The following is a 26,556-nucleotide window of genomic DNA, read 5'->3' on the forward strand; positions in this document are numbered from 1 at the left end:
AAGTTGTTCCAAACCTGTATGAATTTCTTCTGCTGAACACAATAGAAGATATTTTGAAAAGAAATACTATGGAAGTCAATGGGGCCCCATCAACTGTCTGGTTACTGACATTCTTCTTTTGTGTTTTCACATAGTAAACAGGTTTGGAACAACTTGAGAGTGAGAAAACGATGAGAGAATTTTCATTTTTGGGTGAACCATCTCTTTAAATTCCTGTCTAAACTATTTCTGACATTTCTGTGCTTTCTCTCTTTATTGGCTATCAGAGGACTAAAGGCCTTCTTTTTTTTTTAAGCATTTCCTGCAATATGACAGAAAACACCAAAATAGAGAAATAAGTATGATGCAAATTAAGCTTATGGTGTGTCCTCTTCCTTCCCTATCATTTTTGCACAGCAGTGTCGAATAAAAAGCTCACAAAACCAACATGCTCGCTGACCCTAACAAGCAATGCTTTTACTGTTGATTTAACAGTTCTGTGATGTAAAAGCATTGCTTGTTAGGGTCAGCGAGCATGTTGGTTTTGTGAGCTTTTTATTCGACACTGCTGTGCAAAAAAGTCCCTGATTTAACAGCTAATGAAAGATTGATTTGAAAGGTGACATCCAAGTCCACATTTTTAAGATTCAAAGTGCAAATAAAAATATATGCTTTAAAATTGGAGTAGAAAAGTAAGACATTGTGTTCTAACCTAGCGGCCTCTAAAGGTGGACAAGCTGGTGGCCAAGCCTCATTGTGCATCTCCAAATTATTGATAATGTAGTGCCGAAGACCTCTCACATCCCTCGGGAATCCTACATGGACATTCAAAACATACTCATACATCAGGGGTGTCCAACCCTGCTCCTGGAGGGCTACCGTCCTGCAGATTTCAGTTCCAACCAGTGTTGCCAAATGCTTTCAACTGAAAGTAGCTAAAACTGGTAGCTAAATGTCACTAGATGACATCATAATGGTAAATTCATTGATCTATATAAATATGAAAACAGAGCAGTGGGCAAAATATGAATCTAGATAAGGTTTGTCCAAGTAGTTGCTAGATTTGCCCTAAACTTTTGGGGGAAAAAAAAAAAGTCTCAAAAAGGGTGGTGAAGTCACTAAAACAATGGCGCGTTCCAAACGGGATATATCGCCCTCCGAAGGGCACTTTGGAGTGAAAATAATCATGTTGACGGGTCGTTCCAAACCAAAGTGCTCAAAACTGGCCACTTCAAAGGGCCCTTCGGAATGAAGGATTTCGAAGGGTACAACTGATGGACACTTCGGGCCCCCATGATCCTTTGCAAAGGGAAGTTGTTTGACGTCACATAATGGGTACATGAGGCTCAGAGTTCGATTTTAACTATAAAAAGGTATGTATAATATTTTTATGTACTACTGTAATATTTATACGAGTTAGATTTGGTACATTATTATGGTCAAAACAACATCGTACTTCAACAAAAATACTTTACAGCTCCCTTTATCAGTCCATTCAAATGTTTAAAATTCATAGATACAATATAGCCTACATGCGATAAACCTAACCAACTAACGTTAAACAAAGGGTGCAGCTTGCACAATCTACTCCTCCTTGATTGTCTCGTTAAGATGACGCAGAAGTGCGTTCCTTCCGAATGGAATGCAGGGCTAGTGACAAAATCCCTAAATTGGCAACACTGATTCCAACCCTGCTCCAACACACCTGTCTGTAATTCTCAATCAGCCCTGTGTGTTGATTCAGGTTGGAGCTAAAATCTGCAGGGCGGTATCCCTCCAGGACCAGGGTTGGACACCCCTGTCATACAAAGACAAAAGTAAAGTCATGCACAACAAAGATCTTGATTGAGACATTGGATATTTAAAGGGATAGCTCACCAAAGAATGAGATTTATGGCTGTTTTGCATACTTATTAGTCATGAATATTCAAAAGACTTAGAATATATATTTGTAAATGTTCTGTCATGCTTTATTTTCAGTCAGTAAAATACTAGTGCTTAATTTTTCTCTCGCAGTGTGAAAAAGACAAGTTGCTGCGGTCCTGCAATCAACCAATTTAATGAACAATATACTGTGAGATATTCAGCTTGCCTCAGCTACATGTGAAATTTCTAATTCCTCTTCCTTTCTCACAGTCTGTTTTGGCTGGAACAGTTTAAAACTCCCTTTTCTTCTCTTGTAATCCCTATTAACATCCTAAACTGTGGGAATGTTTCTTACAGAATGAAGAATGTCATAAGGGTTTGGAACAGGAGTGCCCAACCCTGTTCCTGGAGATCTACCTACCAGCAAAGTTTAGCTCCAACCCTGATTAAACACCTGAATCAGCTAATTAAGCTCTCTAGGAGCACTTGATAATTACAGACTGGGCTGGAGCTGAAATCTACAGGAAGGTAGATCTCCTGGAACAGGGTTGGGAACCCCTGGTTTGGAACAACATGCGCATCAGTAACTGAGAGAAATGTTTTTGAAGCGACCTAAATAAAGAATAAGGAAAGAGATTTTTTACCTCTGAGGTCCTGCCCCCTGGACTCACTGCTTGAATAAGCAGGGAAGAACTGAGAAAGACAGAGGGAGATCAGTAACTTTGCTACTTGAGACATTCACATTGGTTGCCTGCAGACAGCTTTAGTCAACAGCTCTTCCTTTTACTCCCCCTTAAAAATTCATCAAAGCTGGAAGAATTTCACACTGTACCTTCAGAAGATTGACCACTTTACAAGTCAAGAAAACAAAACTATACTAACAAAATCCAGATACAAAACTACCTAAATAGAGGAACATCTAGTGAGGAATTTCAGGATGTTTTCCTGGAGGAAACTGATGACAGATAATAATTCAAGGACTGGCAACAGCTAAATGTTTACATGGAGAATGGACAAAGAACTGACAGATTCTGTTACATCAGTCCATCCCTCTGGCTTCAGAATAGCCCAAACCAGTGCATGACTGAACAAAGAACAGTTATTCACGAATAAAATGGATTCATCTGTGTGGAAAAACCTCAAAAAAAGTCGAACTGTTGCAATCTGCAATGGGCCTCATTCATGAAACACGAGCAGAATGAATTTCTGTGTAAATCTTTTGTTGTGGCAGCAACAATTTACGTTAAGAATGGTTTTATGAACAATTTACACACAGTTTCTTCTTGAATGATGCCCAAGTCTACCATTTTTGACCATGATATCATTTCCATTTATTGTCAATTGTCAATATTGTCACATTTACATTGTTAACACTGACGTTTGTGACCCTGGACCACAACACCAGTCATAAGTCGCACCGATATATTTGTAACAACAGCCAACAATGACATTGTATGGGTCAAAATAATAGATTTCTCTTTTATGCCAAAAATCATTAGGATATAAAGTAAAGATCATGTTCCATGAAGATGTTTTGTAAATTTCCTACCATAAATGTATCACAAATGAGTGGATATGCATTGCTAAGGACTTCATTTGGACAACTTTAAAGGCGATTTTCCTCAATATTTTCCTCAGATTCCAGATTTTCAAATAGATGTATCTCAGCTAAATATTGTCCTATCCTAACAAACCATACAACAATGGAAAGCTTATTTATAGAAAGCCTATGACTGGTTTTGTGGTCCAGGGTCACATTTTATAAAAATGCATAAGGTTACACAGAAGAGAGCATTGTGTTGCTCAGATGTTGCTTGCATTTTCAGAATATATATCATTTCATATCAACTTTGTCTCGAATGTTTCAATTCTGATTTTTTTTTCTCTTTTTTACAAGTCTCTTATGCTCAACAGTTTGTGTGTTATTTTTTCCCACAGAAAAAATAATGTTGAACTGTAATTATAAACAACCACAACAGTAACAGTAATTGCATGGTGTCTAACTGCACACTACCTTCAGCGAGGGATATCCTGTGATGCCGAAATTGGTGCACACTTTTCTGTTGCTTTCATCAGCACAATCAATAGCAGCCAGAGCCACAGCAGGCTTCCATTCTACAAAAGAAACACAACACAAACAATGCTGAGTTTATGAGACTGAATCAATGCACAGAATGGGGTTGATAACATTTCTGAAAATCAATTTCAGTTGCATGTCGTAAGGTTTCAAAAAGTAAAGTCTGGCAAGACAAGGCTGTGCTATCACAACATATGCTCCAATAACCTTTCACAAAAGGGGGCTTCCCAGGTATCAAATAAGTCTACCGACAAGTGTTTTGGTGGAACAAATATTTTGTTGCCCTAGTTTTGAGGTTTTGGAGATTCAAATCTAGGTTGACAGTGATCTATGTGCACTTCAATGTGGTGGTGGTGTCTCAAAATCTAAATGAACTGCCTACATTTAGTATGAATCAAAATGAACAGACTCTGAATGCACCAATGATGTCCATAAATGCTGGCCAGGTATTTAGCTCACTAGGCATGCTCACTTGGTAGACAGCAGACTAGGACACATGATTATGATACACACAGTCACTATTTAGGCTCACTTGGCATGTCACTCACTAGTTTACTTGATAGACAGCTTAAGTTTTGAGACTTGTGTATATGCCAATGCCCAAAGTAGTCAGCTCACTAGGTCATTTATATCACTTAGTTAGCTGTCTGTGTCAGATTGAGAAAGCTAGACTAGTTTACCAGCTTAGTTGAACACGGTCTTGGTGCAGTTTGGTGCAGATTGAAGGTTGTTGAAAACAGTTTGCACAGACAGCAGGATAAAACCTCTCACAAAAACATCACAATCTTAACCATAGCTTCGACTAAAATGACAAAAAGCGATTGTCACTAATGTAAAACCAGAATAAATGTATTTAAAATATAATTTAAACCCTGTAGAAGATTACCGCCATTGTGTTTACTTTTATTTGACAACAGTTGAGGCTAATAATACCAATTATAATGCCACAGTTTTATTGTAGTAACAAAAACAGTAACTATGGTATTTCAGTGGAAACAGGTTACCATGGTAAATGTTATTGTAACGGAAGTCCACGGTTATGTTGAGGCTGCAGGACACGAACAGCTGTTCAACTGTATATTCGTGATGTGAAAATATAGCGCATACTTACCTTTAATGTCTCTGGCGAGGCTTTTCCAGGTGGGTGAGAAGGCGACACAGTGTCCGCACCAGGTCGCGTAAAACTCCACGAGATTAGCCGCGGAGGAGTTAAAAAGCACGGAGTCCACATTCTCCGGTGATAAAATAACAATTTGATCCGACGCTGTGTACAGCCCAGCTTCGGTGATTAAAGGACTAAGACTTATAAAAGAAATAAAAGCACATAAAGAGTTCAATGGATTTAATTTGTTTTTTGTCTTGTAACAAGACGTGGCACCGCAGCTCCACCGCGCCATCTTCCCTTATTTCAGCTCAAACTAAACTAACTCTATTAGAAAGTGATAGAAAGTTTACTGCGTCTGGTCACACGTTCAACTCCCTCCCACTCTACTCTACTTAACTCTCTCTCTCTATTTGAACTCTACTTTATAGCAAAACAAACCATGTGGGCGTTTTTTAAACTTTGGGTACTTTTATGTAATAGTCGGTTGATTTTTATCAAATTATACCCCCCCATTTTGTTATTAGGTGATATTAAAGCTGTCTTGGAAACTTTTTTACCATGCTAATATGTTTTTTTTTTTTTTTTTTTAAGTTTAATTTTAATTATTTTATCTTGTCCCAGACCCACCTATAAAGCATTCTCATAGTTATTTATTAAAATAAATAAATAAATAAATAAATAAAAAGATTTCCATTAGTGTACAGAAATTAAAATCTTCCCTCAGTTGTGGCGTTATTAGCGCCCGAAATCTTCCAACGAGGAAGAGCCACTATAATTTTTTTTTTCTCATTCCATCCATCAATAACTTATTTTTTATCACAAACAATTAAAAAATAACACAAAATAATTTAAAAACATACATTTGTAATAAGCCAGAGTTTGTTTGGTCAATCCTGAATGTCTATATTGACACCTTGATCCATTCGTTCAGAATCACCCTCAAATATTGACATATTGCATATGTGCCTCTGGTCCAAAGTTTCTGACTGGGCACATTCCACCCAGGCAAACTTTGATTCAATGTTGATATTTAAAGGGACCTTAGTTTGCTTTTGGAGGATGAAACTCACATTTTACACAAGGCACGTTTCACAAATACAGTACACTTTGCTGTCCTGTTAGCATTAGAGGCACAAATCTTATGTTTTTTGTTGTTGTTGTGAGAACTATTGAATATGTTGAACTAGTATCTAACACAAAATTATACATCAGATGTCTATTTACCACCTTAAAAGAGTGATTTTGGCCTGTCCCACCTCAGAGGTATAGACTTTCTGGACTGTATCCAACAAATAAAATCATACTATATCAAAATTTAAGAAATTAGCCCGGTTTCTCAAACAGGGCTTAGATTAAGCCAGGATTAGGCCTTAGTTTAATTAGCTTTTATAACATGCCTTTGATAGAATGTGCATCTTGAGACAAAACAATGGCATTGACATATTTTAAGATACGTCAGTGGAAGTTGCTTTCAGTTAAAACAGCTCAAACACACATTTTAGTTCTTATTCAATTTAATCTATAAAAATATTTTTTAATTATTAACCAAATTTAAAAGTCAAAAACATAAAAACTGGATTATTGTGACAGTATATTATCTATAAAATGTTCATTTTGATTTTTTTTTGTTTTGTTGGTTAAACATACATAACACTTTTCCTAACAAAAAAAGATCTGGCAGCAAATGTTGACTGAGAAATGAGATCATCTTTATTTACAATTTCCAAAGGATCAGTTCAGTTAACAAATATATCTATAATATGTACATGGAAGCAAAAGGAACCATGTCCGTTTTCACAGCAATCTTCCATGAGTCCACTCACAGGAGATAGGCATCGACTATTTACATGGGTAAAACAATTTACAAGTCTTCAAGTGCACCTCTGTCACTCACAGTACATCATTATAAATACACATACACTTACGGGATGAAAAACATTTCTATGACCTACCAATTTAAAAGTAGAAACTGATTATCAAACCATTTGTGCCACACAAATCCTAATTTCCCCCAAGGCAGAGAATTACCTGCCCATAGTTAAAAGTTTAAATTTATTAGCCAAAAAGACTATTAGTAGTAGCCTATTCTCAGAACGAGGTAGAGATCTCCGTTACCTATAATTAGACGTGCTATTGTATGAGCGACTGATGCTGGGTATCAGAGACTCTGTTGCTGCATAGATGAAGTTTAACCCACTGACACGGCACAATACTCAAGATCTAACCTCACAATAACGCTGCAGGTCACTATAGGACAGACTGGCTCAGAAAATACAGAGGCGAGGAAGGGCTGGTTACAGCTAATTAATCATCTCAGATACTATGATCATATCATGAACATACAGTATGTTCCTGATGAAACCAGGATTGTAATGGAGACTGACTTAAAAACAATATGTACATCACAGTATTTGTAGATAACAGAGTTTGGTTATAAAAACAAGATGGATGTGCTGAGCCCTTGAGCAATTCCTCTGAAAGGTACACAACGAGTAAAACGCCTCCTTTAAAAGTAAACAAATGTGTCCTTGTGCAGGCTATAGTGTAACAGTACAATTCATCTTTCCTTAAAAAGGCCAAAATGTACTTTAAAAAAGGTTCTGATGATGAATACACACAAAATAAGGCAGAAATGTACATTATACACTATTAGAGGTTTGTCCAGCTAAGAGGAAATAAGGCCAAAGGGACCGTTACGACAAGGAAGGCTGGGAAAAGTCGCTCATGCATGAGCAAACATAACAATGGAGGCACTTAAAATTAATGGGATAAAAGGCAAATGTTAAGGCTAGAACCCAGCATGTCAGTGTTTAGCACAGCTAATGTATTTCAAATTCAGTCTTTTGGCATCCAGTAACCATAGCATGTGTTGCCAATACAACCTTGCTTGTAGGAGCAAAACAAAACCATTACTAGAACAGTTTTCCTGTTGCTTTCAAAAAGCATATAATTTACATATTTTTGCATTCAACATTATCTTGCATCAAATCCCTTTACATTGTATTGCCATTTCAACATTCAAATTGTACTTATTGTGCTTAGTTCTGCAATTAATCACGTCAATGGTAAAATAATCTCTTTTCTTTACATACTTTCCATCGTTACTTTCAAATTCAAATGTTACTTTTTTTTAAAATAAATTAATAGGATTAAAAGAGAAAAAAAAAAACAAGTATTTGTAATTATACAATCTAATTGGAAATAAAAACCAAGTCTTTAAGTCCTCAGGTCTGTCTTGATTTGATCTGACCTATTTGTATATTAATAATAAGACTTGAGAATGGCAGAGCCAGTTTTAGCAGCAATGATGAACAGACACAGTATGGGGAATCTGGACCCGAACAGCTGCTACAATTAACACCGGAACACCAAGAGCGTAGTTCATCAGACTTCCCGGATGAGAATGTGAACATCTCCACAACAAGTCAGACCTCCGATAAGGTGTTATGGCATTGAATCCTGAATCCACTATAGTTCTTGTTGTGGATTGCACAAGCAGACTGAAAGGGAATTCCTCTCCGAATGTCCTTTTATGCCAAAGCCTGGATTTTATGTTTAACAGAAGGTACCTAAAACATTTCTCTGTACAGACGAGAGCATCATCAAAGAGCTCTTTTGGACTTCTTCTCTTGGATTTGGGTCAGAACATCGGCCGTGTCTTTTAGCAAGGCATCAAAAATCCCATCAGCTAGCTGCATCTTTACAAAAAGTTCATCCTCGTCATAGTTCACCCACTGGGATTCCTCCTCATGCAACTCCTGCACCTAGAAGTGGAAGAGTGATTATGAAGTTATGCATTTAGTAAGTCTAAACTATCCATAGTTAAGTTTAAGTGGCAACATTAAAATAGATTTACTTTATTTAAGCGTGTTCTAGTTTGAGACACTAGCATTCTGAATGTGAAGTTAAAAACACTTACCAGAATGTGGTCAACTCTGTCTCGCTTTTTCCGTCCAAATTTAATCATTTTCTGCCAGTCTGTTTTCTGGTTATGCTCTTTCTTTAGACCACACAACTTTAATACCTCAGTGGTGACAAATTCCTGAAATATAGAAGAATAAAAAAAAATCTCAACATACTAATACATGTGAAAATAAATAAGTAAAATAATATACAATTTAGGGCTGGGCGATATATCGCATGCAATTGTCACGTGCATTTCGTCAGTAAAGCCGGTTCCCTGATTGCTGCTAAATCACCATCACGTGCTTTCAAATGGAGCGGCATTTAATAGACAGAGCCGTAGATCACTGACAAGCTACGCAATAATCACGTTCATTATCGAAGGCGTTTCATCTGCGATATGAACGCAATATTGCGTGGCTTGCCAGTGATCTACGGCTCTGTCTAATAAATGCCGCTCCATTTGAAAGCAGGTGATGGCGATTTAGCGGTAATCAGGGAACCGGCTTTACTGACGAAATGCACGTGACAATCGCATGCGATATATCGCCCAGCCCTAATACAATTATGCAAGCAGGTTAACACTATTTTACAGCTTCCTTGTTATACGTTAGTTTGCAGTTACTATAGTAGTAATATAGTAGTAAATTATGCATAACTACAGGCAACTAACCCTAAACCAAACCTAATCCTAACCCCATAGTAAGTACATGTTGTAAATTCATATTACTCAGTAACAAGGACATCTTAAAATAAAGCGTAACCACAAGTAGTATTGACAACTATAAGCAGTATTGACATCTTCCATACCTGGACTGTTGTGATATCATTGGGGCATTTCACTCGATGGAAGTAGGTGGAATTAAGGCGACGTGGCTTCATCCATTGTGGCAGATCAACTTTTGGATCTTCTGCATAGATGTCTTGAATGACCTCCCATGATAAATCAAAGACAGCCTGTAAATAAATACAATGGCAAACATTTTTTAAAATTTTCCTGGATATGTTAAACCCAACCTTTAACCCAAGATTAGGCAAACACCTAAATGTCAGCAACTCAAGCCCTACCAGTCTGTAGCTTCGTTGACATTGAGCCTCCAAGTCAGTGGCTTTGGTGTCTCCTTCCAGGAAACTATTAGAGGGTTGAGGTTTGGGTACTGCAGTCAGACTTGGTCGACCATGACCCAGTTTGCAGCTTTTCCATATTTCCTGAGTAGCAGCGATGACCAGTTTCTCCACCTCCTGGACAGTGTGAGGAACAACCATGGCAGGCTCCTCTGGTTGCTTCATCTGAACAGGAAGTTCAGGCCTGGGTGGTGTTTTGACCTGTTCACCCAAACTCAGGGAGCCAGAAATCCCATCTTGCTGCTGTTGACGTTTTTGCTTTTGCTGCTGTTTCCGTGAACTGAGACCAAAGTCCTCATCGAACCAGTCCTGCTCATCACCAACGACATCGAAGAGCTCACGGCTCAGCTCCAGCTCTGCCAGACGTTTAGCTAGCTCTTCCTGTCCACTTGTACCCAGGACAGGGCTCTCCTGTTGAAGAGGCATAGTTAACATTTATCAAGATCACTTTTTTTTTTTTACAACTTCCATCAAGAGAAGATCTGATTTAACTTTACATGCTTTATTTTAACTTTGCAACACACTGCAGGCCTAAAAAAGAAGGTTCCACTGTAACATCAGTCCCTGGTTATCTGTCAATTCAGCTGAAAATGTCAACTTAAGCATTACACATCAGCAATGTTATCAGTTTGTGGAGTAAATCATTCACTTGTTTTCAATAACGTTAAAGACTGTTTTTTTTTTTAACTGGTTTCTCATTTCAGCGAGTTCTATAGAATCTTGAGATTAATCAAAATAGTCACTTACAGGTCTGTTGCAATGCTCTGGAGATGAAAGTTCTTCCTGATCATCATCAAAGAAGGTGCGGAAACTGTCCGTCTTTGTTTTGGATGGTGATCTGCTCTGAGACTTGAAGTTGTTGCTTCTAAGTCCATCATCTTCATTGATGAAGTCTCTTTTCAACTGATTAGCAGCTGATAACTTCCCCTCTTTGTCTTTCTTGATCTTCTGAAATTGCTTCACTGCATCACTTAAGAAGTTTTCCACAAGTTTATCTGCAAGGGTAGTCAAAGCTCTTCTGTTATTCAAGTCTTCTCCGTTATCTAAACTGGCCTCCTCGATTGAGATGTCAGTGGATTTCTGAAGACCATCAACTCTGGATTTCTCACCCTCAACCAAAAGGTCCAAAATGACTGCTGTTGGTTCCTCGTCCTGCTTTTGGTTTTTGGATGTCCCTTTATCTAAATTATTGAGCAATGGAACAACTTCAACAGATGCATCCTCGAATTTGAGAATGATGTCCCCATCTCTGCTGTTAGGCACTGTGTGCGGACCATTGTCACAGTCCTTAATGATATTGCAGTCAATATCATTAAAATCCAGGTTATGCTGAGATTTATTAAAGGTGCTTTGCCCAGTGGAAAGCTGTTTGATGTTGAGTTCCACTGGCTTTTCATGCTCATCCAAGGGCTCTCTGGTCTCAGGATGCAAATTTAGGTCAGATTTTTCTCCTTTCATTTTGTTTAGCAGATTTCTATGCTCCAACTGCTTCTCTGAGCTTTTATTTTTTCTGTTTGGCTGTTCATCACATGAAGAATCTTCATCTTCAGTATCTGCACTGGCCTCAAACTTCTCTGGAAGACGAGAGATCTTGTCTGGTGGGGCAAATATACCATGTTTTTCCCTACACTCAAAGTACACCACCCCATCATATGTTCCATTGTTACTTCCCTCAGGGTTGTCCAGTTCAACCCCAGCCCAGAATCCATTGGCAAATTTAGTTTGTCCCTTGAATCTCAGTGTGCCTGGTTGTACATTACTCAACAGAACCCGGTCTCCAATGCAGAAGCTTGGCAATTCATCCTTTATTGGCAAGATTGGCATTTGGGGCTGTGGTGAAGTTGGACATTTTGAAGGGCTGGTGATGTCTTCTTTACCAAGGCTATTCAGGTCTGCATGACTTTCAGTTTGGAAGCTGCCATTAGTACTTCCTGATTGGACACTTAATTCTTCTTCAATTTCCTCTTCACTACTGTATATTGGAGACTTAAAAGATTTTTCTTTAGGCTCTGGGGCAGAAGGTGATGTAGGCTTTGATTCATGGTTATCCTCCTTGAATGACGACCCAAAGGAAGACTCAAAGTCATCGTTATAATCACCTGGGGGTGACTGTGAATCTTTCATCTTTGGTGAATCCTCCCTCTTGGACAACATAAAGTCAGGGGTATAAGAACGATCTATGACTAGAGGAGACTTTTCAGCTGAAGGGTAGTCTATATCTTTTGATTTCGCCACAGGTGATACGTTTGAGTCAGCAAATCTCATACTCTCTTCAGCATCTGCAGAATCTCGAAATGCTGGCTTGTCATCAGCATCCTTCGCAGACAATCTTTCCTCTTCAAATTTGGAGCTCACATCCTTTAGAGATGGCATCTGAAGCCCAAGATCCAGTTTAAGCAGAGGGTGAGAGTGCTGGTCAGATTGGTCTTTCTCAGAAACCTCTGTTTTTGCATATTCCAGTTCCTCCATAATACCAGAGTTGTGGCTAGAGACCAAGCTCTCATCTCCCGAAAGGAGGTCATTGGCCTCCGGCCTGCCAGAATGCTCTTTGATTGAGAGGGCATCTTCTGACTGGTGGCTTGGATACTCTGGACTATGCAAACTCCTCAAAACGTCCATATGTTCTGGACTTCCCATAATTGGGGTTGGAGTGACTGTAGGAAGATCTTCATCTGAGGAAATGTCATCAAGTTCATACTTATGAAGTCCTGATGGTGCAACAACATCATCTGCGAGCAAAACCAGACACCATGCACAATTATAACATTATGTATACTTTTATTTTATTTTGAAGCAATATTCTCAATTTCAGCACTTATGTGATTTAGTGTAAAAGGCATTGCACCTTTATCTGCTGACACCTCCGTGGGGACAGTCTCTGATTTCTCAGATTCTGTGACAATTTTCCAGTTCTTGCTAGTCTCAGGCCTGTGAAAGTAAACATGCATCAATTGTTAAAAATAAATAAATAAATGAGAATGAAAAGTGAATTAAAAAGGACTGGTAAATGTCAAGGCAGACCTCTGAAGAGGAGGGGGTTTTATCCGAGGCTTTTCAGTGGCTGACGTGGGAGTTTTAATCTGGGGTTTGGTAGCTGGAGTGCTGTCAGGTTCTTTACTCAACTCAGCCTGGGTCTTCTGAATAAAGTCATTATATGACTGGGGAACCATAGGAAGACAGTCACAAACATTAACATACAGCAAAATAAGAAAGCTACAGTATAGCCAATTTAAATAATATTGCAAAACTGCAAAAAAGTGATTTATTTAAAAGAAACAGCATAATGTTCCACAGAAATAAGTGAATATAGAAGGAGCTGGTCACTAACCTCCAACTGTTTCAGCAGACTCGCCTCCTGAGCTTTCAGTCGCTCTTTTTGCCTCTTCTTTTGCTCTTTCTTTAGCTGGTACACCACCGATTTGCGCTTGCGGAGCTCGTCCTTGAGGGCACGAATGCGACTCTCAATATCACTCTGATCAGATGTGGTCTCTAAGGTAGGAGTACAAAAAAATATTACACAACCTCAACTGAGAAATATATTGAAACATTTTCAAATCATTGTCTTCACCAAAAAAAAAAAAAAAAAAAAAAAAATTACCTTATGTAGCAATAAATATTTTATAATCTCTATAAAGATCAGAAGTGACTAAATACAACATTTGAATATTATAGATGGACAATGTTTGAATATAGAAAGAGGAGCACAGTCTCTTTCACACAGATAGTCAGTATAAGGCAGGTAAACTCATCTGTGCTTCTATAACATGACTAAGCATTTTGAGCCAGGGAAGTGCACACACAGAGCTAAACATCAAGCATTATATTTTGCTGGCACAGTGTTCCTCTTCCTGTGTTCACGTTTCCAATTTAGTAAAGATGTAAAGGATAAACTGGAGCTAGTTAAATTAAACCTAAAAACATACAGAGCCAGCGAAAACTATGATTCAGATTGTAAATAACGCAAGGAAAAAGAAAGAACAAGTATTACTAGTAAATAAGAAGAGGTAGTCAAATTAAGATTAAGAGTCAAATGCTACATGAAACTGTGTATTCAAGAAGTTGTAATCTACAAGGAAAACAGGCCTAGAGTCGACAGAGCAAATCCTGATTATTTTCAAAGTCTGCTGGGGGGAAGCAAGGATCTTACCGGATGGAGTGGCCGAATGAGGGTCACCGGTGAGGGCCTCACTGGTCTTGGAGTTGGAGCGCACCTGCATCTTGCTGCTTCCGCTGGTGCCAGTGACAGTGCCAGGTCGGCTACTGTCTGAATGATGAGAGCTGAGGCTGGCTTTCCCTGGAGGAGACTGCAACACACATACACACACAGGAAGAGGGATACAAGGTCAGGACATGTAAATCACACTCACCAAAAGAGAGCTATAATCAACCCTGTGTAATGTTACAAAACATTAAAAACAGCTTGGACTTGTAAGATGCAAACAACTTTGCAAATCCCAATGCTCAATATTCAACAACTGCTGTAATAAATATTACCTATAAACATTAGATGCAGCATACATTCCATCTTTGACTTCCTGTCCTAACTTTCCAATACACTTCAAGTAACAGCCACACTAATGAGCTGCTCTAAAGCATGTGCACAGATGTTTGCATGGTAAAAATTGACAAAAAGATTCCTTAAAGGGATAGTTCACCCATTGACTCCGATAGTAGGAAAAAAACAGTTATGGTGCTCTAAAACGGTTCATTTTCCCACATTCTTCAAAATATCTTCCTTTGTGTTCAACAGAACAAAGAAATTTACACATATTTGGAACAAAAGTAAGTAAATGAGTAAATGATGATTTTTGGGTGAACTATCCCTTTAACAGATGTGCAATGCTCATATCAAATGATAGGAAGCATTTAGTTGCAGTTATTGTCCTTAAGGGTGCAGATAATTACATATTAGGTTTAAGGGGGCATTTACTTTCTCACAGGAATGATATGGGTGTAATCTAACTGAGGGAACAAAATAAATATTAAATTACAGCATTTAATATTCACTCAGATAATAGTTGTGCACTATAAATAGACAATGTCACAAACATAGGGGGCAAATACTGTGAAGGTTTTGTTTTCACCTGTTTGCTGTCTGTGGCGTTAAACTCCGGTGAATAGAGGGTATCAGGGGCAGGGCTGCTGCCCGGCTGAGGAGAGTGGAGCTCAGAGACAGGCCTGTCTGAGGAAGGGCTTGCCAGCTGCTCTGGAACAGACAAATCAGTGTGCACACTGGACAAAGATAGCGCCGGGGAATCATCTTCACTGACTGCTTCTTTGAAAACATGGATGAAGATAAACAAGATGTAACAGGTCAATTCACAATCTTAACTTTGACGCTCTTACACACCAACCTTAAAAAAAAAGTGAACAGAGTAAACATAACACAGTGTGGAAAACCTTTCTAAGGGCTAAAGGAGCACATCAATAAATCAATAATCCACAAGAGGCTGTGCTGTACAGTGATTTTAACCAACAACAGGATGCCAAAAACAGCTATTTTTTTAATACTAATCACAGTATAAATTGTAGAAAATAATATGGCCTAACTTAACCAGCTGCCATTCAAACTACCATTCAAAAGTTTGGAGTCGGTAAAATTTTCACACATTTATAAGTCATTATGCTCAACAAAGCTGCATTTATTGGATCAAATACACTAAACTCAGTCATTTTATAAAATAGTATTACTTTAAAATAACTGTTTTCCATTTTAATATATTTTAAAATGAAATTTATTCTTGTGATGGCAATTTTCAGCATCATTACTCCAGTCTTCAGTGTCACATGATTCTTCAGAAATCATTCTAATATGCTGATTAGCTGCTTGAAAACATCAAACAACTTTGATGAATAGAAAGTTCAAAAGAACAGGATTTGTTTGAAATGGAAATCTTTTAATGTCTTTACTATCACTTTTGATCAATTTAATATGTCCTTGCTGAATAAAGATATTCATTTCTGTCAAAACAAATCTTACAGACATAAAACTTTTGAATGGTAGTGCATTCGGAGAACAACTCATCTCCAGTCACTGATATGAATATATTTTCCAATATCACTTCCTTTCCTTCACTGTCTTTTCACACTCTTCACCTTGTCCTGTGGGACTCTCTTGTCCACCGTTGGTTTTACTGTGCTCACTTTCCCGGCTGCGCTGCTGCAGTGGTGTTCTGGTGCGTGGCTGCTGCTGTTTTTCCCAGGCCGCCAGAGCTTGCTTCTCCATGCGGCGCACTTCTGCCTCCTCTGCATCCAACCTCTGCCTCCACTCGAGAAGTTCCTCTGCATGTCTGCGCCTCTGCATCAACTGCTGCTCCCTTTTAGTGAGAAACCTACAGGACAGAGAGTAAGAGAAACAAAAGAGAGAAAAGGCAGAAGAAGGGAGGACAAGATTGTGTAAAGCAAAGTGACATGATTTGGAGACACACCACCACAAAAGCAGGCAAAGCAGACATCCAAATATTGGCACTCACCCACCTTCCTCAAACATCAGATTAGTCTATTTTCCAAAGTATGTGCAAACAAACAAACAAACCTAGATACACACATTCACACTCCAAAACATGCTTCCCAAAACAGGCACACCTCCGATTGGAGACCTGCATTCATTTTAATGGGGAAAATAGCCCTACTGTGCCTTATAATATCCTTATCAGGGTAAAACTCATGCATCTGGTACAGCTCATATGTGAAAGACACCGAGACAACCACCTGACAAACACAGGATCCACCCAGGGTTGGACAAAGTGTGACGCTTTTGTCTCTGTAAGAGCGATCCTGCAGAGAAATTATTTTTGATATTATATTCAATAGGGGTGCGACGAGATCTCATGCCATGAAATCTCGCAAGATTAAAATGTGAAGAGATTTCTCATCGAGGTGAAAAGCTGTCTCACGATATTGCCATGACGGAGTGTGAGGGTGAAATTAGGGTAGAATACGCCACCACTATGTTAATATTACACCTCCATTGTCGTTTTGCTTTTTATAGATATAAAAACCATTTAATTTAGTTGGATAACAGTTGCTTCATCCCATCCAGCTCATTCAACACAAGCTGCAGAGTTGTAAGTAGTGCAGCAGAAATCAGAGTTCACGGATCATGTGACGAGAGTAAGTGACAAGACCATGGCATAGGATTCATTGCGCAACAGAGTCTTAGCGTCTGATAAATGTCTGATTAAAAAATCATGTACAGTTCTAAGGTCTGAAGATTAGTTAAAACATTTCAAATGCATCTGCAGACTATTGTTCTAGTCATGCATTTCATTGAGGATTTCTTTAAAATACTGTGTAAAAAAATCGCTCTCCAATTTCGGGTCTCATCTAGTCACACCCCTAATATTTAATTTACACAGGGAGCTGAAACGTGTGTGAATTTTGAGTGCAAATCACAACTGAATTCTTGCTATTTCAGTTTTGCACTATTCTTTCTCGCATAGCGAATGTTCAAATGCTTTGTCAAAACTGATTTGACATGCCAACAACGCACATTAAACTGAATAATTAGCATTTCACATGCTATACTGAATATTATAGTATATTTATCATTTTTAGCAAGCTGCACAAAGTAAAACTTGTGCTTCACTGAAGGCAGGTAAGTCCTCCATGCATCATGAGTTTGGTCTGGGAGATCAAACCCGCCTGCCTTTTTCATTGAGGTTTAAGATAATTAAAAACATGTTAGAGAAAAACAGATGGCTTTATCTAAAAGCAATCGTCTTGCCTCGTGAATACAACAGCCATCTTCATCTAACCATAAATTCTATTATGTTGCCTCAGTCATATATACTCATTAGCTCATCGCGGCCTACACTTATTTAATCAGGGGCTGGAGTTAAGATTTACTGTGGCCATTGGGCAGATGAAGAAGTCCTAAACTAGCATTATTCAGAAGCATACAATATATCAGTCTGCCCGGCCTGTCTAAAAAGAGATATTCCTTCTGGTTTCCACTCACCACGATACCAAGTTCAAGAACTGATTTAACAGAGTCGGTTTTTCTGTGCAGTGCATGGGTGAAGCTCACGAAAGTTGTCTAGATTGTATTTCACCACAAAATCAGAAGCCTATTTTAAGGATAATCAACATTATTTGCATTGTGATTTTCATGACAATTAAGCTACTAAATTCACCCCCTCCCCTTTATTTCTGTAAAGCATGTAAAAAATGTAAAAAGATATTTATACAAATGGAAGTATCTGCATTCAATCTATGAGCATTTCATTTTAAAACAAATAAACAAAAAACATTTGTCTTGTCATTTACATTAATTAAAATCTAATGACAATCAAAACTATATAAATGAAACATGACATATATATATATATATATATATATATATATATATATATATATATATATATATATAAATAAAAAGTAAACCATCTTGATGCATTATGGCAATATGTTTGCCGGTGTTCTTAACGGTCATGAAAATGTTGCAAAAAACGTTACTGTCATAACCCAGGCTTCATGTATGCAAAATATATTTTATTGTTTTCCATTTGAATTTGAGGTGAAATCGACATTTTCATGAGATTCACCATATATAAAATACATTTATATATTAATACAAGACAGACTACCAACAAGGAAAAGACTGGATTTGACAGGATCACACCACAGAGACAAAAACAAAGGACCCAGAAATCACTCATTTAACCCACCATGATTTAAACAAGTCTGATCTTTGGCTTTGGGATTGACGGTAATCAATTTCAAGAGATTTGCCTGTATCTGATAAAGACTCAAAAACCAATCATGAAGGATTTTGGTAAAACATTGAATCATTAGAAATAAAAAATAATCTTCCCCAGTCAGATAAATAACTATGATTAATATTACATTTGCTTTAGCCAAAGAATCAGCTTATTTCACCATGATGTAGCTGGTTCATTTTCATCCATCCATTCATAACTGCATTCCTTTTTTCCGCTTTTATCCCCACCAAACATTCCCCCACCCACCCAGCTGTGGCAGTGGATGAACAAAAGCATGCTCCATGGGAAATAGGTGCTGAGAGAGGGGAGGAGGGAGGGGGTGAGAAGAGAGAGGAGGATTGTGGTTAACTGTACCTGACCAACTGGCTGTAGATAAAAAGCTGGAATTTGGGGTGAAGTTTTGGGAGACAGACAGACAGAGAGGCCCAGTGATGAGCAGTAAAGACAGAGAAGAAATAATGGACAGGAGAACAGTGTCTAAAAACAAAGGCAGAAAGAGAGGAGAGGACAGTCAAATATCAAGAAGCGCAGAGTTGGAGAGAATGAAACCATAAAAGAGAAGAGAGACAGACATAAGAAACACACAGATATGGAGACAGAGAGAGAGAGAGAGAGAGAGAGAGAGAGAGAGAGAGAGAGAGAGAGAGAGAGACAGTTTGAGTGTAAACATATGTATCCTTATTTTCCTCTTACTAATGTGCAACAAACCAACCAACCTGTTAGTGAATGTCAGCATTTAACTACATGCTGCAAATCCTTAAACCACTACTTTGAGTGTCATACATAAAAACAAGTCAAACTTTCAAAAATGATCAAAGACACTTCGCTTTAAAAAAAACGATTTACAATCAAGATGAAAGGTCTTGGTAATTACAAGCTTTCCTGGAAAAGCAGCATGGAAAAATGTACTTGCTACAAACAGCAGTCTGGGGAATCTCACAAAATGTCTAGTTCATATTTCAATATTTCAGATTGACACAATTAAAGGATTTGTTCACTTCAGAATTAAATTTCCTGATAATTTACTCACCTCCATCGCATCCAAGATGTTTTTGTCTTTCTTTCGTCAGTCGAAAAGAAATTAAGGTTTTCGAGGAAAACATTCCAGGATTTTTCTCCATATAGTGGACTTCAACAGTTACCAATGGGTTGAAGGTCCAGATTGGAGTTTCAGTGCAGCTTCAAAGGGCTCTACATGATCCCAGCAGAGGCATAAGGGTCTTATCTAGCGAAACGATCGGTCATTTTCTAAAAAAAAAATAAATAAATAAAAATGCATATACTTGTGGTTAAAAAGTATATAATTTTTTTTTTTTTTTTTTTTTTTTGGGAAAATGACTTATCGTTTTAACTAAATAAGACCCTTATGCCTCAGCTGGGATCATGAAGAGCCCTTTGAAGCTGCACTGAAACTCCAATTTGGACCTTCAACCTGTGGGTAGCCATTGAAGTCCACTACATGGAGAAAAATCCTGGGATGTTTTCCTCAAAAACCTTAATTTCTTTTCGACTGAAGAAAGACAGACATAAACATCTTGGATGACATGGGGGTGAGTAAATTATCAGGAAATTTTCATTCTGAAGTGAACAAATCCTTTAAAGGTATGATCATTAAAATCCTCAATTCTCAGTACTTAAAAAAACTTATGTAAGATTTACAAGTATTTATGATGGTATAGAGAAAATGTGGAAGGATATATAGTATTTAAATGCAATTAAATTTATTAATTTATTATATAAGTCCAATTGTGAGGTATACTTGTAAATATACATAACGGTAGTATGAATACATTTTTGCTGACCATATAAAGTGTTTATATGGATGAGCACTAAATTACAGCTGAAAGTTATACAAAAGAGATCATCATGCTATTAGTCAGAGCGAGAAAAAGTTAGAAGAAGCGTGTGAACGGTGCTACAATCGCAGCACAGCAAGTGATTAGTTGAATCAGACAAGCGTGAAATCCCCTTCTCTCTGTGTACTAATTTTATTCGCAGGAGAAAAATATTTGTGTCAGTACTAAGTTTTTAAACAATGGGACGAGCCTCATCAGTTGCCAGTATATAATGGTAAACAAGAACCTGTTAAAGCTTGAGTGGCTGAATATGGGAGAATGAGATCACATACAATGGACAAAGCATTTAGAGAACATGTGGAGCTTTTTAAATGCATTAGTGAAACCTCATAACCAGCTGACTGTTTCAGAAATCTGGCTGCCATGAATGTACTTCCTGTTTACTAGTGGCATAAGAAAGCTGCTCTCTATTTTAGAAGTGAAAGATTCCTCCATTAATTAAGGGAGAGGGGTGTTTTCCTACACAGAGCACGCTTATGTTCAAACCAAACACTTTGCACACAGAAATAAACACTTTAAAATGTCACACATTCAGGAAGCTGTAGATAAACCTCAAGGAAACGAATACATGTTATTAGTAGTATTAACAAGTCATAAATGACAAGAAATCGCCCCTGAGCACACCAAACATACATTGTTTGGCCTTCTTGGAAGTTAGCACTGCAAAATGTTAGCACTGCAAAATCTTTAAAGTTTCATTAAAGTTTGGTTAATATAATCAAATGGATAAAAAGTTCAGATTTTCTTCTTCACAAACCAATGCATCACTTGATAGGACAGAAGAGGGATAAGATGGAAAGAGAGAAGAAACATGCGTGAGGTTTTATTTACTTCTCGTCCATGTGAGAGCGCATCTTTTTCAATTTCTGCATGATGCTGCTGGTTTCACTGCCAGACACAGACATGGGGGATGGACTACGGGTCTCTGCGTCTGTCACTGTCACACTAGGTGGAGCAGACTCCTCCGCTACACCTGACACAGGTGACTCCTGCATATATTTGATTTAAAAAAAAAAAAAAAAGTCAGAGAAATGTACATTGTGTCTTTATTTAGAAGGTTTAAAAGAAAAAAAAAAAATCTTTCAGAAGACTGACCAGCTTTGTGTCCTCAGCACTCTTAAGCCGCTCTTTGAGTTTGAGGGTTGTGTGTCTCATTCTCTCAATCTCCTCCTGCTGTTTGAGGAGCAGCTGCCTTTCTCTCCTGGCTGCTTTATTGGCCTCCTGTAGCCGTTTAATCTCTGCCTGTGGGACAAACAATGCAGCAAAGTTTTAGCTTTTATTTCTGTGCCGTACACATGATGATTAGTATTTGAGAATTTCAACAAATTACGAAAATCTAACTACATATATAAAAACATTTGCAAGTTTATCTTACAGGCACTCTCATAATTCCACATATAATTGTCACCTGTTCCTGCTGTAGCTTCAGTATCAAGCCTCTCTGTTTCTTACGAAGAGGTGGCATCTTATCATCCTCACCTTTATCTCTGAGACGCCTGGAGGAAATAAAGATGAATATCGTGTTACTGTAGTTCGCGCATATACTGTCTTTGAATGTATGTTTCTATTCCAATCAGATTTAGCAAAAAAATAAATAAATAAATAAATAAAAATGCTGCAAATTGTACAGAAATCTCCCCCTCTCTCTGTATATATATATTAAACATATATATACACACATACATATATGTACACACACTCATACACATCTGAGTGATATATTAGGGCTGACCGATATATCGCATGCAATTGTCACGCGCATTTTGTCAGTAAAGCTGGTTCCCTGATTGCCGCTAAATCGCCATCAACTGCTTTCAAAAGGAGCGCCATTTAATAGACAGAGCCGTAAATCACTGACAAGCCACGCAATGTCATGTTCATTATCAAAGGCGATTCATCTGCGATATGAACACAGGTGATGGTGATTTAGCGGTAATCAGGGAACCGGCTTTACTGCCGAAATGCGCGTGACAATCACATGCAATATATCGGTCAGCCCTAATATATAATATAATATAATATAATATAATATAATATAATATAATATAATATAATATAATATAATATAATATAATATAATATAATATAATATAATATATATATAAAAAAAACACACACACACACACACACACATCTCTGAGTGAAGGAAAATGTTGAGTGGGAAATGTTTTAACTGGATTTAACTGGATCAATAATAAAATTAGGCCATGATAATATTGGGTATTATTTTCTCCCCAGCCTTGGTTATATGAAAAGTCATAACTTTCAGAGGCAGTAAGTGTTATTAGATTTTTGATGTAAGCTTTTGTAAACAAACATTTTTTTTAATAATGTGTGTGAATTGCACTTAGTGAGACCAGAGTAATTATTAGGAAAGGAAACTGGGTCAATATTTAACATCCAATAGTTTTAACATCCTGAGAGTCAAAGTCAACTCATAACATTTAACATTTGTCCTGCCTCTTTTGGTGTTCCAGCCAGGCTAGCTCAGTCTTGGTCTTCTCTCGGAGGGCCTTCTGACGCAGACGCAGCAGAGAACTCTGATGCTGAGCGCGAACTTCCTCCTCCTTCATGTACTGACGCACCAAGTCCATGGTGAACTTGGAGAAGCTGTCCTGGCCGCTGGAGAAGGGCATGCTGTCATCCTGCTGTGTATGGCGTGATATGAAAACAGCAGGGGAAGAACAGAAGGTCTGAGTCATGTACCCATCATCACATACAGAGAGCTTCTTATCAAGAAACCAGGGCCCTCATTTATCAACAGTGCGTAGAAAATGTTCTTTATTTTGTCTTACGAATGAAATTTAGAATGTGCCCAAGTACAAGAAAAACCCATATTTATCAAATGTGTGCATGCAGTTCTTACGCACATGAGTAAGCAATCATTGTTGATAAATCCCACAAGTGCGTAAGTACTATGCTTGTTCACGTTCACTGTCATTAGCATTCGGAAACACCTCCAATGGACCATATATGGTGACAACACTTCCCTTTAAAAATCACGCGATTGTGTTTTTTCCTCACTGCAATGGCAAAGAAAGCACTCTGCAAGAAGATCAGCACGATCTTGTAAAATACGTTCTCTGCAGTGTGCATACGTCTTCCAATAATGCAAGATAAGCCATTTTACTGAGACAAACATTTTTCACAGCTGTCTTTTATAGGGTTTGACACCAATTACACATATTTAAAACTAGACAAATGATAAATTGAGTGTTTTATAATTAAAGGGAACACAGGACATACTGTATGTGGATTGCTTAATGCATACTGTGACGCTCTTAAATGCTCTTTATGTGTAGTGTCGCTTTTCTACCACTAGATTCTCTGCGTAAGCATGCTCAGAGGTGTGCTTATATTTACACACATTTCTACGTACAAGTACAAGTTGGTGAATGCCACACTTTGCGTGAAACTGTTCTTAAGCACAAATCTGTCCGTACGCACCGTTGATAAATGAGGGCCCAGGAAATCACAAACTATGACAACCAAACAGAAAGAAACACAACAGGCCCGTTTATACTGAATAAAACTGGAGTCAGAAGACGTGTGGCATGATAAGTGCTGACAGGAAATTACCTTTGAGCTCACTCTAGGGCTGGATCTGTCGTGGCTGTGGTCATCATCAGACTCGGGGCGAGCAATGGGCTTCCTGTCCAGCGATTCACGACGGTGTGCCTCGGATGGTAAAAGAGAGCGGAACGATCTTTCCTCAATGTCATCCTCTGTCATAGAGTCATCAAACTTCACAGAGTATTCTGTAGCAACGGAGTCTGCGGATTGGAAGAACAGACAGGAAGTGGTCAAAATGACTCACATTTCTCAGGACAGACCATTCACAATGCTTGTCCTCAAAAATTGGGCTTAACCTTTTTCTTCAAGCAGGCTGCGCACACTGTCCGAGCAAAGGGAGTCATCGGCAGCGGTGTGAGCTTGGTCCTCCACTGAACTATTGCTCCTGTCTTTCCCTTGTGTCCTCTTCTCCTTTTGATCAGAACGAGGTGGACTCAACTGGGTACTACTGCTGCCACCACCACTTAAAAAGAGACAGAAATTAGCATTTACAAACTATGTTCTTATAAAACCATTCATTTGTGCTGTAAAAGTAAAATAATCTGAAATGAAAAGTACACAGCATTACCTGATGGTGGGTCTCCTGGAAGGGATGGATTCTGAGAGGCTGTCTGGTGGTGTCTCGACCTCTGATGGACTCTGATGTCTCTCAGGAGAGAGCTCACTCTTCCAGCTACTGGAGAAGATCCAAAACAGCATCAGTACTGATGTATAGATTGTAATCACTAATATGACAAATTTGAAAAAATCTTTCACTTTAGAAAATTCAAAAATGAAAATCCAGTCATAATTTACTCATTTTCATGTTGTTCCAAATCCCCTGCTGTGGCTCTCATATCTCACATGCACTTATGCATATATTTGCATACATATCCCATTTTTGGAATTTTAGAAGTCAATCGTTTCTATTAATGAAGAACCCCATCTGGCTCCTAAACTGAAGCAAGTGTCATACAGGAAGAAAAATAAGACAGTTACCTGTCTGTGTGGGGGTGTGGCTGGTGCTGGTGCTGTTTCAAACTGCGGTTGTGCTGTCTCTGTTGGTCATACGGGGTTGTAATAGAGGGTCCAGGAACACTTAGAGCTCCCGCAATCTGTGAACGAGCCAGCTCAGTCATCTACAGGGGGAGAGAGAGAGGGAGAGAGAGACAGTTAACTACACTTTTGACCCTTGAAGCCGACTTCAAAGAGAGTCGCAGTGCCTTAAGGGAGTATACTTTTTACACTTTGAAAAGATAAGCATGTAATCTTGTTTCCAAACAGTTGTGCATGTGTAGGTTTTTTTCTAGCATACAAACAAACACCCAAGAGTGTGTGTTAGTAGGATTGAGAATCTCATTTGATTCGATTTAAGTGATTGAATCATGATTTCATTAAAAAAATAATTACTTAAAATTTCTATCCAGTGTTATTTTAGTATTACTTATAAGCTTTAGTTTAGTTTTTATTTATATATAAAGCTTATAGTTTTTATTAATATTTTAAATAAGCTTTTATTTTTATATTTTCAGTTTTCATTTTAATTTTAGTAAATTTTTCAGTAATTTTGTTATGTACTTGTCATTATTATTATTTATTTACTTACTTTGTTACCAATGATAACTGTTTTTATCTGTATTGTTTTTGTCCTGTTTATGCTGCTCAATAATCATAGTTATCAGTAAATAATTGTAAAAAATTAAATAAGAATTTCAGTGAGTCAATCCAGAATCATTTAAGAAAGAATCACAATGCATCTGTGAATTGTTTTCCCCGTATCCCAAAATTGAGCTCACCTCTTTAATGTGTCGTGCCGTTTCAGCTGTGTGGCGTGCGGCCTCAGCTTGCTGGTTGATCATCTTGTTTGTGGTCTCATGCAAACCTCCTAACGCCTGTTGTTGAGACTGGAGCAAACTCTCCTGCAGCTCTGCATGGGCCTTGAGTCAAACACAAGCATGTCACAAAATATATCTGTGCAGTAAAAAGATACAAATCATTTAACTAAAAGCTTCCATTTTTAACTTAATCAGATTTAGATTTTATCACCTTTTCCCTGTTTTCCTCTTTCTTTCTTTTTTTTTTTTTTTACATGTAAAATCCTCATCTCATGAAGTTATCAACAGCTTTTTATACTAAACAAGACATATGTTGACATTAATTGCCCTCAACAAAGGTCTTAAACTATTAGCATAATGTGGAGTAAATACCCTTGCAGCTTTCTGTCTGCTTTCTTCCAGCTGCCGTTGGGTTTCGAGAGCTTCCTGCTCTGCCTTCATCCTCAGCAGGTACAGGTCACGTTCATGCCTCTGCTGCTGGGACTGAAAGAGTCAAAGGTTAAAAGTCACCCTCAAATAAATGGCCACATGACCA

The 26,556-nt window shown here is 38.1% G+C and overlaps 2 protein-coding genes across 11 annotated transcripts in view; both read right to left on the reverse strand.

The window, feature by feature from the left end:
* qsox1 (quiescin Q6 sulfhydryl oxidase 1) overlaps window positions 1-5,398 on the reverse strand; it is a 31,056-nt gene extending 25,658 nt beyond the window's left edge. Inside the window, exons 1-4 of the mRNA XM_067393572.1 lie at window positions 5,034-5,398; window positions 3,860-3,960; window positions 2,490-2,538; window positions 692-794 (exon numbers count right to left, since the gene is read on the reverse strand). Coding sequence (XP_067249673.1) covers window positions 692-794; window positions 2,490-2,538; window positions 3,860-3,960; window positions 5,034-5,319 — 539 coding nt within the window. The 5' untranslated portion in view covers window positions 5,320-5,398. The remainder of the gene's footprint in view (window positions 1-691; window positions 795-2,489; window positions 2,539-3,859; window positions 3,961-5,033) is intronic.
* A 1,316-nt stretch (window positions 5,399-6,714) lies between these two features.
* The window catches only part of cep350 (centrosomal protein 350), a 43,729-nt gene continuing 23,887 nt past the window's right edge, over window positions 6,715-26,556 (reverse strand). For 3 of the 10 annotated variants that reach the window (XM_067394563.1, XM_067394560.1, XM_067394561.1), the window contains exons 19-40: window positions 26,394-26,504; window positions 25,983-26,123; window positions 25,186-25,325; window positions 24,776-24,883; window positions 24,504-24,670; window positions 24,214-24,407; window positions 23,095-23,282; window positions 22,043-22,130; window positions 21,730-21,876; window positions 21,466-21,623; window positions 19,133-19,255; window positions 16,152-16,387; window positions 15,140-15,330; window positions 14,203-14,359; window positions 13,384-13,544; window positions 13,077-13,213; window positions 12,901-12,983; window positions 10,803-12,784; window positions 9,999-10,466; window positions 9,741-9,887; window positions 8,947-9,069; window positions 6,715-8,791 (exon numbers count right to left, since the gene is read on the reverse strand). In XM_067394563.1, coding sequence (XP_067250664.1) covers window positions 8,630-8,791; window positions 8,947-9,069; window positions 9,741-9,887; window positions 9,999-10,466; window positions 10,803-12,784; window positions 12,901-12,983; window positions 13,077-13,213; window positions 13,384-13,544; window positions 14,203-14,359; window positions 15,140-15,330; window positions 16,152-16,387; window positions 19,133-19,255; window positions 21,466-21,623; window positions 21,730-21,876; window positions 22,043-22,130; window positions 23,095-23,282; window positions 24,214-24,407; window positions 24,504-24,670; window positions 24,776-24,883; window positions 25,186-25,325; window positions 25,983-26,123; window positions 26,394-26,504 — 5,412 coding nt within the window. In that variant the 3' untranslated portion in view covers window positions 6,715-8,629. The remainder of the gene's footprint in view (window positions 8,792-8,946; window positions 9,070-9,740; window positions 9,888-9,998; window positions 10,467-10,802; window positions 12,785-12,900; window positions 12,984-13,076; window positions 13,214-13,383; window positions 13,545-14,202; window positions 14,360-15,139; window positions 15,331-16,151; window positions 16,388-19,132; window positions 19,256-21,465; window positions 21,624-21,729; window positions 21,877-22,042; window positions 22,131-23,094; window positions 23,283-24,213; window positions 24,408-24,503; window positions 24,671-24,775; window positions 24,884-25,185; window positions 25,326-25,982; window positions 26,124-26,393; window positions 26,505-26,556) is intronic. The other 7 variants (XM_067394568.1, XM_067394564.1, XM_067394569.1 and 4 more) reach the window with 6 other exon arrangements.

Source organism: Chanodichthys erythropterus, chromosome 9, assembly GCF_024489055.1.
Source record: "Chanodichthys erythropterus isolate Z2021 chromosome 9, ASM2448905v1, whole genome shotgun sequence".
NCBI lineage: Eukaryota > Metazoa > Chordata > Actinopteri > Cypriniformes > Xenocyprididae > Chanodichthys > Chanodichthys erythropterus.